This window comes from Mus pahari, chromosome 19 (assembly GCF_900095145.1).
Source record: "Mus pahari chromosome 19, PAHARI_EIJ_v1.1, whole genome shotgun sequence".
Lineage (NCBI taxonomy): Eukaryota > Metazoa > Chordata > Mammalia > Rodentia > Muridae > Mus > Mus pahari.
This window is the reverse complement of record NC_034608.1, coordinates 28,934,968-28,949,466: the sequence shown is the minus strand read 5'-3', so window position 1 is coordinate 28,949,466 and position 14,499 is coordinate 28,934,968. Positions and strand designations below refer to the sequence as shown.

At 44.9% G+C, this 14,499-nt stretch overlaps 1 protein-coding gene across 2 annotated transcripts in view; it reads right to left on the bottom strand.

The window, feature by feature from the left end:
* The window catches only part of Myo16 (myosin XVI), a 490,479-nt gene that overhangs the window by 168,872 nt on the left and 307,108 nt on the right, over window positions 1-14,499 (bottom strand). For both annotated transcript variants that reach the window (XM_021218659.1, XM_029531821.1), the window contains exon 21: window positions 5,917-5,989. In XM_021218659.1, coding sequence (XP_021074318.1) covers window positions 5,917-5,989 — 73 coding nt within the window. The remainder of the gene's footprint in view (window positions 1-5,916; window positions 5,990-14,499) is intronic.

Genomic DNA, 14,499 nt, shown 5'->3' with positions numbered 1-14,499 from the left:
TTGGCAATAAACTTTTGGCTGAATCAACATACCTTCTCCACATAAAGTTACAAGTAAAGGCTTAGAATAGATTGTCATACAATTTCCACCAAGTGAGTTACAGGCTGACAGAGCATGGGACTCAAGGCCCAGTGGATCTGTCTCTGAGCTCTAGGGTGGCCCCCCGAAGGCTTTGGGGTCCTCCCTTAGCGTTGTGAAGACGGTCAGAGTGAGAGACCACACATAAGCTCACCCAAAGGAGAAGCCTAAGGAAACTATCCATTGTCCATCGCATGCCAAGACCACACACAACACTCCCCTAGTTTACCATTAGGACTTCAGGGTTCTTCCAGACAGCCACGATGTTAATCCTGAGAACAATCACTCTTCTCTGGGGTTATTATATAGTATTAATTAATATTCAATGTTGTCATATTGATTATTAAGGGATAAATATGCAGTAATGAAGTACTATTCATCGTCTCCATTCCTTTCCTTGTTGCTGTAACAGGGGAAACCTAAGGAGGAAAGCTGTTTTTTGCCTCCTGGTGGGAGGGTGCACTCCAGCCCTGCAGAGACAGTGTGCTGGCCGCTGGCAGCTCAAGGAGGGAGTGGAAAGCAGGACTGATCTGGCTTTTTCCTTTCTCTGTTTTACTCAGCCTGGGTCTTCAGCCTTGAGACAAGGCTGCTCCACATAGTGGACCTTCGCGCCTCAGTTGAGCCTTTCTGGTTGTGCCTCCAGAGGTGCGTTTCCTGCATGATTCCAAATTAATCGATCTGAAGTGGACCTTGACATTAACATTGAATATGTCTCTAGTGTGCACACAGACTTGTACCAATTCTTCCTTTTCCTTCTGAAGCATTTTCTTTTAATGGCCCCGGTTCTAGGGTGGAAAGGTATTCCTGCCTCTTCCGCTTTAATGAATTGACTGCTTTTAAATGGATTTGGTGTAAAATTCTGCTGTAAATAACAATGTGTAAAACTTGCTAATGGCGTATTGTTTTTGTACTCACAGCAGCTACCACCCTGTCTTTGAAGAAATAATAAAAATGTCAGTCATTAGGGAGAAGCCATTGGGATTTAGAAAATGGACACTAATTGTAAAGGCTTCGGTCAGTCCTCCGATGGACTCGGGGTTAGATTGCTTTCATGAGCAACAGGACAGCAGGCTTCCTTCCACCGAGAGTGACTTAAACCACCAGAGGCTTGCTTCAGTGACAAGTAATGTAAACGAACGTACAGAGCCCGTTCTGAGAAACAGAACTTAAACTCACAGTGTAGACGCTCACAGTTTGCACACATCAGCTTACCGGAAGAGGCCACTAATACTCTTCTTACACATAGAATATGATATGGTAAGAGGCATATTAAAAATGCCACACAGTCTTATAACTGTCTGGTTTCTTTTTGTCTATAAAACCACCCAGAGTAGAAAACACATTAAGACAGAGCCACTCTTATTCTCTATGTTTTAGAATCTGCATGGAAAATGAGTTAAGGCTCATTCTGAGATCGCCCATCACTCATTCAGCAAGTAGGTCTTTCAACAGTTTTCAGGAATCTGCTACGGTCAAAATCACATGGACCATGGTCCCTTAAAGCTAAAGTAGCAGCTTTCGTCATCAAACCTTCTGCAGCACCCCTCCACAGGAACGATTAGAATCAGCCTTCTCCCTCACAGGGAGAAGCGGTTTCTACTTGCCTTCCTTCATGAACCTGGTAGCTTGTGATGACGCCAATTTACAGAAGGTTAGCCTTGTGAAGGTGGAGCACTGGTCAGGCTACTGTGCCCCAAAGCTTGCCCCACTGGGCAGCTGCAAAGGGAACTGGCCAACTGACTGTGTAAAATGCAAGTAGCCCTCTCAGAGAAACCTCCACAGAGGCCCGCCTAAGGGAGCCGGTGACCGCAAGCCGAGGGAGGTCCAGCTGAGAAGTGCCGTCTCCTTAGGTTCTTGGCTGAGAATCAAGTCAGAGCATCTATCTGAGACCTCCGACTCTGGTGCCAAGGGCTGTCCATCCCTTAGACATGCTCAAACTCCTGAGCCTGGGAATCAGGGGCATCACCTGTACTTGTGCTTTAACTTCTTACCCATTCTCTGGATCTCCCCATGGGTGGACTTTGATTTTAATCTGGTATCTACATATCACATTCCTTAATCTGCCCAAAGTCTCTTACACGTAACTGAAAAACCCAGGGTCAATGCCCTTCACATACCAACTGATCTGCATGTGTTACATTGGTCTTAATGCATAGCCCTTCACATACCAATCGATCTGTATGTATTACATTGGTCTTAATGCAATAGCTTTGCACGTATCAACCGGTATGTATGAGTTTATGTCAGTTTTAATGTCTAGCTCTTCCCCTCACCACTTTTCCTGCATCTTATATGAAAAAAATATTAGTTACCATGACGCTTCCCCTGTGAGGTTGTGCAGGGGACAACATCATGGCTCATCTTATTGTGCTTTTCTGCCTGTGGGTTTTCTAATTCCTGGCTGGATCATGAACAGTCATCGTATAGGCTCCCCACCCCCTTCTGTTTCTACTACTCTCCTCTTTTCCCTTCCTTCCTTCCTTCCTTCCTGCCTGCCTGCCTGCCATCTATCATGTAGTAGACCACCATAGCCTATTTATTTATCTCCACTGAAGCACCTTACACAATGCCAACTTATACAGTCTAGAAAACCATCTTCACTATAAGACAAGAAATCACAACTCATTAGAAAGCTGCCTCCGATCCCACCACCTACCGACGCTGAAACCTCATCCCGTTAGTGATGGTGCTGGAAGGCCATGCTCTGTGAATCGGACCACTGTCCTTGTGAACAGCGTCGCTGCTTTTATGGGGGTGGGGGTGTTGCATCCAGCATTGTAAAGACACAGGAAAAAAGAACCTCTAATTGAGAAGGTGTCCTCAGCGGATACAGAACCTGGAAACGATGGCACCTTGCTCTTGGGTTTCCAACCTCCAGAGTTGAGGACAATGACCATAATAACTAGCATAGGGCAATTTGTGACAGGAGACCGTGAGCATCACCATAGCACAAGGCCGACCTGGCAAGAGTACACAGAGGTAGGGGTGCTGGGGCTTTGGGGTACATCCTGCTATCTCCCCTAGGGTGTCTCTCTCGAGCCCGAAACCTACTGTGAGGATTTCCTCATTACCAGTATTTGACAAAGTTCAGTTATGTACAAAATGATGTACCATACACAATTTCAAACCTTCTGGAGCTGGCACTCTAGTCAAAAGTAGATCTATCAGTCAATAAGCTCAAAACAGGATAGAATGAATGCTTACACGGGGGAATACTGTCCCTTAGGTATGCGTGTGAATATAGCAATGATTCCTTAAGCATGGCAGCTTAGGTGTGCGGTGGAATGGAAAATGAGGAAGTCCTGCTAGCAACAAAGAAATCCCCAGAGAATTAAACCAGTGACCTTAAAAAGAAAGTTCATATGCAAATTTTGGAATTTACTGCTTCCAGGTAAAGATACTGTTGATTCACACTGAGAAACAACCTGATCTTTCTGGAAGATTTCTAGTCACTGTTATGTACAGAGCAAGGCAGACCAGCTAAGAGAACGGTATATTAAAAAAATTATTCTTTGATGATCAAAGTCCAAGAATTGAGCTTGACATTTTACCCATCAGTGCCTCAAACTCACATTTAAACAAAAGATCGATTCATTTGTTAGATCTGAAGGGAAAATGTCCCCTTCCCGATACCTAGAAATCACAAGCTGAGAGTATCTTCTGAAATACATCGTTAAACATTCAGCACAAAGACAGAATAAAGAACCCTGTGATGGTTGCACAATGCCTATGTTTTAATATGGAGGTAACATCAATGTTGTGTGTGTCATCCTAGGAGCACAGGTGTGCATGCAAGCTGAGTCTGGCTGTAGAGCAACTGTATTGGGGACCAGTCTCCCCAGAATGGGATTTTCTGAGACATCATTCCACTGTGACTTCTATGCGTCATTTACTGGAACACGGGCATATGGCTCCTGCATCCTGCATACATGGAGGTGTGTGTGTGTGTGTGTATGTGTGCATACATATATATGTATTTGTGTATTTTCCCTAAGGTGAATATGTGATATCTTCAAGCTAGAGCAGACAATACTCAGGGACTGAACAGAGCTCAGCAGAGCAGCCTAGAGACCTGGGAGCAGTGTGCAGGCCCTCCTGCTCCTACAGCCTAGAGACCTGGGAGCAGTGTGCAGGCCCTCCTGCTCCTACAGCCTAGCGACCTGGGAACAGTGTGCAGGCCCTCCTGCTCTTACAGCCTAGCGACCTGGGAACAGTGTGTAGGCCCTCCTGCTCCTACTGCCTACTTCTTTTATTACTCCTGTTACACAACACATACAAGCAGGTGTGAACAACACATACAGGCAGGTACGGACAACACATATAGGCCGTTGTGAACAACACACACAGGCAGATGTGAACAACATATATGGGCAGGTGTGAGGAACACATACAGACAGGTGTGAAGAACACATACAGACAGGTGTGAAGAACTCATACAGGCAGATGTGAACAACACATACAGGCAGGTGTGAACAACATATATAGACAGATGTGAACAACACACATCCCAGGTGTGAACAGCATATACAGGCAGGTATGAAGAACACATAGGCAGGTGTGAACAACACATATAGGCAGGTGTGAACAACTTATACAGGCAGGTGCAAAGGACATATATAGGCAGGTGCGAAGAACACACAGGTAGGTGTGTTGGTATGAACAATATACACAGGTGGGTATGAATAACACACACACACACACATACACACACACACATACACACACACATCCAGGTATGAACAACACCCGGACAGGTGTGAACAATAAGCATGAATGAAGAACCCCATGGCTTGTGCAGCCTTATTTCTACCCAGTGCTCTCTTTCTTCACTCTGGATTGGAGGAGATGTAGAACTGTTCTACTCTTAGTTGATGTTCCACTATTTCTAGTGTTCCCACCAAGACAGAAAACCATGCAGTGGGATATTCTACACCAGCCCAGCCTCTGCTGTCACTGCCTCATCTCTTACTCTGCAAGCCAGTTTTTCACATAAGTAAAGAAAGCCAGAATGACAACAGTCAATCCACCTTAGCCCAGGCATCTCTGCTACTAAACGACACAGAACTGGCTTTCACATGGATTCTATGTGAATCCTCGTCCAGTGTCACTGATAACCCACATTGTACATTTAGGAAAATAAAAGTCAACAAATCACTCACAAATTGCACGTAGTTTGACAGATAAGCAGCAACAAACATGATTTTCTCCAAGCACTGTTAAGTTACATGGCTACTGTGCAAGCTGCTAAGAGTATCTCTGCTTTTCTTTAATATTTACATTTTTGACTACATTTAATTTGATTTACAAACTATTCCTGCAGTACTATTTAGGTGCACAAACAAGTCCGATCTTTCTTAAAAGCATCCTCCACAGATGGTGAATGAAGGCAACTAATGACCCCCTGATGTGCCTGTGGGTTTCCAATACTTCTATGTGTGAATGTCACACAAGATGAACCCACAAACAGCAGGGTGAGGCACAACAGGGCCCGGCACAGCAGGGCCCCTGCACTCTGATGCAGGCTAAGCATTCTTAGGGCTGCTTCCTGACTTCAAATGCCCTTAGTCTCTGTCTTCTGCTTTAGCACAGTGCCCATGTGCCCATGTGCCCATGCAGAGCTACAGACATTCACAAGAACTTAGAAACGGGTGACTCTGAGCATACGAACCCCCTGGGATTCCCAAAACCATAGACAGGCAATGGGCTGTCAAGACACCAAGAGGCTAACTTGGACTAAAGACAGGAAATTCTTCTTTAAGTCTGCCTTTGAATGTCTTAATAGGAAGCCCAATACACTAAAATCAATACACGTTCACAAGATTTTAAAAGAAAACTTACTTGTTCAAATTCATTCTTTTGAAATTCCTCAAAACCAAAAATGTCCAGTATTCCAATATCCAATGTCTGTAGGCTGAAAGAAAACAGAGCAGCATAAGTGGGCATTCTCAGTAGCCTATTGTTGGAGAAAACTGCAATTACACAGCCCAGCCCAGCACTGCTGGCTTAAACGAAACATCAGCAAATAGTGAAATCTCTGAGGGTTGGCAGCACAGCGCCGCTCCTTCATGGCTTCTCAAACCACACATTGGGAAAGACACCTTGCTTTCTTGCTTTCTAGCTGGTTAGAAGTGTCACCATGGATGGATGACTTATATTTGCTCCTCTGAAGTTGTATCTATGTCCTTGCCACTAGACCAGACTCGCTGTCCTTCAGAACCATGGATCCACATGGTCAATGTGTCCCTCTCCCTGTCTGTTCTCTGGTTTTCCTGGGTTCCTCATACAATCAAGACCTGCCTCATCCTGTATAAGGGCAACATGAGGGGATCAACTATTTCTGATGGGTCAAATTTAGACACTTCACACTGTGAGCTTCCAAAAGGACTATTTACAAAGACAGATATTCAGTGTGAATCGTCTTTCTGGGAACTCACAGCAGTCTTCGTGTTGGTTCCTAGTGTCTGCATCCACTCCATAGGTGAGGAAGGACATGAGGTGGCTCTGGGCAGCCTGCTCCCAGGAACAGATGAGAAGGTATTTGGCACACACACATTTAGGAAGTTTCCATCGACAGACCTTTCCTCAGAAATTATTTGGGGGTGGGGGGAGATGGTACAAAGCTTGAAAATATTGAATCATTTGCATTTGTGTTTTCATAGGAAGGCACTCATGCTTAGAACATGGCAAGACTACCATAAGGGACTGGTGGACAAAGATTGCTAAGGACCAGCATCGGCTTAGAGAGGGGTGATGAGAGAAGAGGAGTTTGAGAGCAGTGAAATAAATGACTCGAAATCAAATTATGGGTCCAAGCCAATGGCCTAGCTTCTGCTCGAGACAGTTCTCTAAGCAATTTCCTGTTGTATTTCTAAAATTTCTCTGGAAAGCTCATCTCTTGTAGATCAAAATCTCAGCCTTTTATTCACATATCAATTTATTACCCCAGGTTTTCTTTTGATTATTCCATGAGTTAGCATCCCATGACCCTAGCCACTTGATTCCTAGAAGAGGCAGCAAGCACAAGCATAGACTACAGGATAGCTGGGTGGGACCTTGCTCTGGAACTACCATTCTGACCATACCTAGTTTTGAACCTAAACTCCCTCGGTTGTAGGCTGACCTTGAACTCAGGAGTCTGCCTGCCTTTGTATCTGCCAGTCTTTGTATCTTTCTGACAAGCTGGCTCATAGTGCAGCTGCCTCTGCTCCTTTAGGTTCTGTGAAGACCCTTATATAATTCATATTTCATCCTTATATTTTGCATATCTGAGAAACTATATATTTTTGAACTCATGTTTTCAATGTTCTTTCCCACAGCCTTAAGGGCTGTCCTGAAGGTCACATCCTTCTGTCATTTTGCTGAGACATATCTACGCCCTCGCCTCCCAGACTCATGCAGTCTCTGATTATCATTATCAAGATAAGGAATTAAATGTCATGCATGCATTGTTCATTGTCATGCATGGTCACTTTCACAAGGAGAAAAACACACAATCTAAACAGAGTATTGCCCAAGTAGAGATGCAAGAGAGCCAGCAGGAAGTGCAGCAAGGCCAGGAAACAGAAACAAGCTTCATGTCTACTTCCTATGGATGCTCTGGCATTCTGATAACTGCCAAACACTCTATTGGTGTTTACAAATTTATATGAAAACATCAGAAATACTCAGCAGCGACAGTAAATCAAGAGAAAGGCTAGAAATGAATGTATCCCTTAGAAGAATTGAAAATCATATAATGTTAATCATGTAAAAACATGCATGAGGGATGCTTGGTGAATAAAGTCTTTGGCATGCAAGTACAAGACCCCACATGTGTGTCCCCAGAATCCATGCAGAAGGTTGAATGCTGTGTCTAGCATTTGTAACCTTAGTGCTCCTGCAGGGAGATGTAGGCCAAGGAAGTGGACTTCCCAGAAGATTGTAAACCAGCTAGCTTAGGACATGCATTAGGAAGGGAGAGACCCTTCCTCAAACAAAGTAGAAGGGGAGACCTGACACCCAAGGTTGTCCTCTGATCCTCATATGCAACATGCATATCTTATATACATACACGCACACATGCACACACTCTCACACACACGTTAACAAAATAAATACACTCACTTTACAGGACAAAAATGAAAGACATAAGAAGAGAGTTGTCACAGACTGGCCAGCCTATAGGCATCTTATAATTCTCTAAATATTCTGCACTACTATAACAATTTTTTCATTAAGCTTATTTAAAAACCCATGTGCATTTTATTGCAGATCACTTTCTATTGGGAAGGAAAGGGGCGTGTGTGAACCTGCTGTGGGGCAGAGGCAAGGAGCTCCAGGGAGAGACCGAGGTGGGTACTGTGCCATCTGTCACTGACTGGGGACATGCAGGGTCCATAGCTAGGATACAGGGAAATACCTCTTCTGAAAGCCAAGTGGCTATCTCAGGAGTAGCCACCTCCCCTCTATGTCAATCTCAGGGTAAGTGCTTCCTTGTATGTGCCCATCATCTGAGCGTGGACATTCCCTTATAGAAGTCTCCGTATATTATGCTTCTATTATGTTATTAACCCTACCCCTCAGTCAACTGCCTCTCCAGGTTGGTTCCCACTGACTTTGACAGTAGGGTCCTTAACATTATGACACAATTTTGGTAGAATTTAAAGGAAGTACCAATAGATGCCATGGACCCTGCATTATTCCAACAACCTTCTCTTCTTCCAGGCTTGTAATGTTGACAGGCAGGTAGAGGTGCTTAGTCACCATGTAGAGAGGGCAGATTCTGACCTGCATTACATGTGTCTCTCATTAACTAGTCACCTGGGGGAGGCATTCACAAGGTTGAAAGGGCAAACCAACATAGCCTGTGCTACACAGTGACCAACATAGCCTGTGCTATACACTAACCAACATAGCCTGTGCCACACAGTGGCCAATATAGCCAGTGCCACACCCTGACCAACATAGCCTGTGCTACACATTGACCAACATAGCCTGTGCCACACATTGACTAACATAGCCAGTGCCACACCCTGACCAACATAGCCTGTGCTACACAATGACCAACATAGCCTGTGCCACACATTGACCAACATAGCCTGTGCCACACATTGACCAACATAGCCTGTGCCACACATTGACNTGACCAACATAGCCTGTGCCACACATTGACCAACATAGCCTGTGCCACACATTGACCAACATAGCCTGTGCCACACATTGACTAACATAGCCTGTGCCACACATTGATCAACACAGCCTGTGCTACACAATGACCAACATAGCCTGTGCCACACATTGACCAACATAGCCTGTGCCACACAGTGGCCAACATAGCCTGTGCCACATACTGACCAACACAGCCTGTGCCACATACTGACCAACATAGCCTGTGCCACACATTGACCAACATAGCCTGTGCCACACATTGACCAACATAGCCTGTGCCACACACTGACCAACATAGCTCCTCTCCCTTCCCTCTGGAAAGCTCCAGGCCTGATATACAGTGATGCTACTCCATATCGAGGTTCCAGAAGAGAGAAACAGAGAGAGCTTCAGAACTACTGACATCTAATCTTCCAGGTGAAATGACTGTAGTGACGAACCAGGCCATTTTACCTAAATTATCTGAGGGTCGTCCGTGGAGTTTTCCTGGTGGCTGATTTTAGCTCATTGGTATATTAAACACCTTTTATATCACACAAACAGTAACTGCTGTGCCACTAACTATGTTTGATCACATGCGTGTAAATAGGTGGGAGAAGACTTGAATGTAAAGTAACTTCCTCAGACTTGAACATGCTGTCTGGGATGATATGTCATCACGGGTAAAAGCCAACTTAGCTTGTTCTCATCCACATAAAATTGCCTGAACAGTTCCCTGAGCCTTGAGCAGACTCAGGAAAGGGACTCCAAACACATAACCACAAAATAAAAACACAGTTTGAAAAGATGCCCAGTCAGGAGCCCATGCAAGGCCTGGATGTGGGAGTTCGCCTGGATAAGCTTTCTGTAGAAAAATCTCAGCAGAGAGCTGTCAACTTGGTTATGGGCCAATCAGCTTTTTTGGAAGGTAGAAGACCAACAGGGCACCAGGTTGGCTAAGAATCATTCCAGATGCAGCCCACACTTGAGCATTGTTGTCTGCCTCACAGCTTCTGGGAACAGCTGGATTCACACAGAGGTTAGTATCGGGGGTCCCATGAAGGGGTCGACTGTGCTGTGGCACCTGCCAGCTGTACCTCCACCAGCCACGTGACTCCCATAAAAGTGCACATGATAAAAGTCACTTATTCCCTTCCTATCCCTGAAATCTGAAGCTTCGTTTAGTGCTGGTAGGGAACACATGTCCCCTTGTGAGAGCCTGCATTTACGGCGGTGATGTGTGGAGGAGACTTGTTACCAAGAATATCTTCAGAGACAGGAATCAAGTCAGGAGTTACTGCATGCTTTAATTATTTAAAAAAAAAAAAACCAAAAACCACAAACAATACTTAAATGATATCAATGCCTCCATTCTAAATCTAAAACGGCTCTCATTTCGTATGACAGGAGACTGAGTAAAGGAAACATCACTACGCCACCAATCGCTCTCTAGTCATTAAATGGATGGTTATAAAACTTGGAAACACAGATAATAGTTACTATAAATGAAAACAGCCCAGGTGCAAACAGCTCCGTGTTTGGGGAATGAAGCAACTGCAGCCTTCATCTATATCTACAGACAGCCTAAATAGGAAATGTGCCCTGTGGTTTAGCTTCCTTTACTGAACTAGAGAACCAACTGTAGAATGACCCAGAAATTCCACGTCTAGACATAGATCCGAAAGAACAAGTCCATATATCCAATCGAAGACATATATGAGCATCTTGGGACTTCTTTGTTCATGCAATAAGACTGGTAATGGTAACCCAAATAATGAAACAGGCACCTGTGTTGGTATATTGCTGTATTATGTTATAGAAGAACATTGGACAGAAGCAAAATAAAATTAACAACTAATACAGTTGCATTCAGTGTTGAGCATCTATCTTAAATTTGGACATCAGGTGAAAGAAGCCACCCACCCAAGAAATAGGACGGAAAGGACCAGGCCACCAGAAGCGTCTGTGGCTGGAGGCCTCAGGCCTTCCATGTTGGCAGAGTCCACGGAACTCTGTGTGGCTGGCCAGACTCTGAGGTAGGCGAGCATCAGTAGAGCAGTAAGGATTCGTGTGCTCACGTGCATCCAACGTTGCAGAGGATGCAGATGGCCAGGTAAAGGAATGATAAGTGATGGGTGCTCAGACAGTATTTATCTTGGCATTGGCAAGTCCAGGGTGACACGAGGGCATGACATTTTATAACCAACTCTGCCTGCTACGAGTCCCATGTACCACAGATTGACAGAGAGATACCTTCAGGCAAGTACATTCCAGATAGAGCTTCTGAGTGGCCTAGTCCTTGAAGGAGGAGTGACACACGTTCTCAAGAGGTTGGACATAGCCACTATCATGTTGAATGTATCCCTCCTGGGTTCACATATGCCTGGGAAGGTTAGTGCCCCTTGTCAACTTGGCTTCTGGGCATGTCTACTAGGGCATTTCTGGACATGATTAACTGAGCGGATAAGACCTTCCCAGAATGTAGACGACACCAATCCATGGTCCAGAGATATGAGGGAGAGTCTCAGATGCACACTTCTGTCCACACGGACCACTCTTCCTCCCTGGGACGGGCTGGACCCTCAAACCCAGAGCCAAAATGAATCTTTCCTCGCTTAACTTACTTCCTGTTAGGTATTTGATCACAACAACAAGAAAAGCAAGCAACACGGCCTCCACCTGTCCTCTCTGTGTCTGGTGACACCTTCAGCAGACACCTACTGTGATGAGCTGAATGCTGCACCTCAGGATGCAGTCAGGACAAAGATGTCACTTCTGGCAGAGATAAAACAGCTGCCTGATGGTTCCTGGGAAAAAGGCACAGACTAGAGTGGGCCTTCGTGATTGCCATATATTGTCACAGAAGGAGTGATGGTTCTGAAAGTTTAAACATTACGCTTTTTTTTTTTTTTTAAAGAAAAACAAGACACAGCAAAGAAATCAGGCCAGATGCATGCTCTCCCTGCTTTGTGTACATGTTCATAAAGCCAGTGCTGGCTGCTTCAGGCTGAGGGCCCTGTGGCAGTGGGCATGGTTTTCTCCTTCCCCTTCTACAAGTGGATCCTGGGTCCTTGTCTTAGGATGACCCATTGTGAAAATCAGTGGTGGAATAATAGCTGGTGTGAGGATACAGGATCGTGACATGGTCATGTAAGCCATTAGAATAGATCTAAGTCTATCTATCTACCTGGCTGTGCACCTTTCTCTCTGCCTACTTACACATGCAAGCATGCACACACTTACATCTGTAGATGTATGTCATCTATTTAACATCTACGTATTAATCGATCTACCTCCCTATCCATTCATCTACTCAACTATGTTTTGATCTCTTTACATGCCAATACATCAATCATGTATTATCTGTCTAGATAGATAGATAGATAGAAGACAGACAGATAGACAGACAGACAGATATCTAGATGTGCTGGCTGGCACATAAGATTTCCATAAGATTTCACCTCAACAGAAGCTAATCTGTTCATTTCTTTTTATTTGTTTATTTAGTTAATGTATATAAGAATACTCTGTCATAGACGTTAAATTTGGTGGTTCTGATCTCTTGTTAACCACAGCTGATTTTTCAGCCCTACAGACTTTTCAGTTTTTTCAGAACTACAGATTTTTTAACTTAAAATATGCAGTGGCCCCATAGAGTCTCTGAGTGACTCTCAAACTTTCCCCTGGAACTTCACAAGCGAGGCCTCCTTCCTCTGCATTTCCNTTAAAAGGCTTACCTTCCAAAGCTCATCAAGCTTTGAACACTAAATGGCTTTTCTAAAACTTTGGTTCCAAAATCCTTTCACAATACCTCCCAAAACAGCATGGTCAGGTCTATNGCAGCAATACTCTAGGTACCAAGTTCTATCCTAGTTAGGGTGACTATTGCTGTCATAAAATTCCATGAGCAAAAGCACCCTGGGGATGAAATGGTTTATTCGATTTAAACTTCTATATCACTGTTCATCATCAAAGAAAGTCAGGACAGGAGTTCAAACAGGTCAGGAACCTGGAGGCAAGAGCTGATGCAAAGGCCATGGAGGAGTGCTGCTCTCTGGCTTTCTCCTCATAGCTTACTCTGGTGTGGCCCTGTTGGAGTAAGTTTAAGGGCTTTAAGACCCTCATCCTAGCTCCCTGGAAGCCCTTGTCCTAGCTGACTGGAAGTTAGTATTCTGCTAGCAGCCTTCAGATGAGGATGTGGAACTCTCAGCTCCTCCTGCACCATGCCTGCCTGGACACTGCCATGCTCCCACCTTGATGGTAATGGACTGAATCTCTGAACCTGTAAGCCAGCCCCAATTAAATGCTGTTCTTATAAGAGTTGCCTCGGTCATGGTGTCTGTTCACAGCAGTAAAACCCTAACTAAGACAGAGAGTAATTCAGAATTTCCTCTTGTGTCCTGAAGTCTAAGATTCCATTTTTTAGAGACAGAGAGCTTTGGAACGTTTTCTCATGAGGATTCCATAGAGCTACTGGCTCAGCTTACAGGAAAGGGTGGAGAGAGTGCCACTGGTCCTTCAGGGGATCCTCAGAATGCCTAGTTTTTCAGAGTGAAACCTTTCCTAATGTCATTAATCTTAGTTTACCTCTCTGGGTCTTATCAGCATGATTCGATTGCTTGCTACAGGACATTGCTCTTCCCTTTACCACAGAGAGCAGACACTGAGGACTTTGTAAACAGAAAGAGGGTAGGTTCCTGCAAAGGCTCCCATGTGCCCTCCAGGCAGGTCACACAAGGACAGTGAAATGTGTCTGCATCTTCTAGCAATTCCCAGAAGAATTGAGGAACAGAGTGAGGGCCTGAGAGAAGTCACCACCAACATGAAGACCTGGGATGGCTTCAAGTCTGCAGAGTCCCTCAGAAAGCTTTGCATCTCAGAGCTCCTGAGAGCCAAACTCAGACTCTACGGCTCCTCGGGCACATCTCAGGGGCTGTCCCAGACCCTGGTGTTCACTCTCTTGAGTGTATCTCCTTGGTGCACTGTGTCTGGAACCCTGAGATCAAGAATGGCTCTCTGTTGAAGAGAGGATGAACTGTTTTCTGAGCACAGTGGACCAATAGTCTTTGGATGCTCTGGGAGATGATGACCTCATGATGACATTCCCCCAGGGGACCGAATGAGCAGTTCAGTTGGGGGCTGAGTCTGTGGGGAGAGGGGGCAGAAATGGTTGGAGTGAACCTCGATATAGGCAGGTTGTATCTCTGGGAGGCAGGCTGTTACGCACTTCCAACTTGTTTCATAATCCAGTGGAGCCCCGGGAGCTCATCCACATCCACAGAGAATACTGATTTG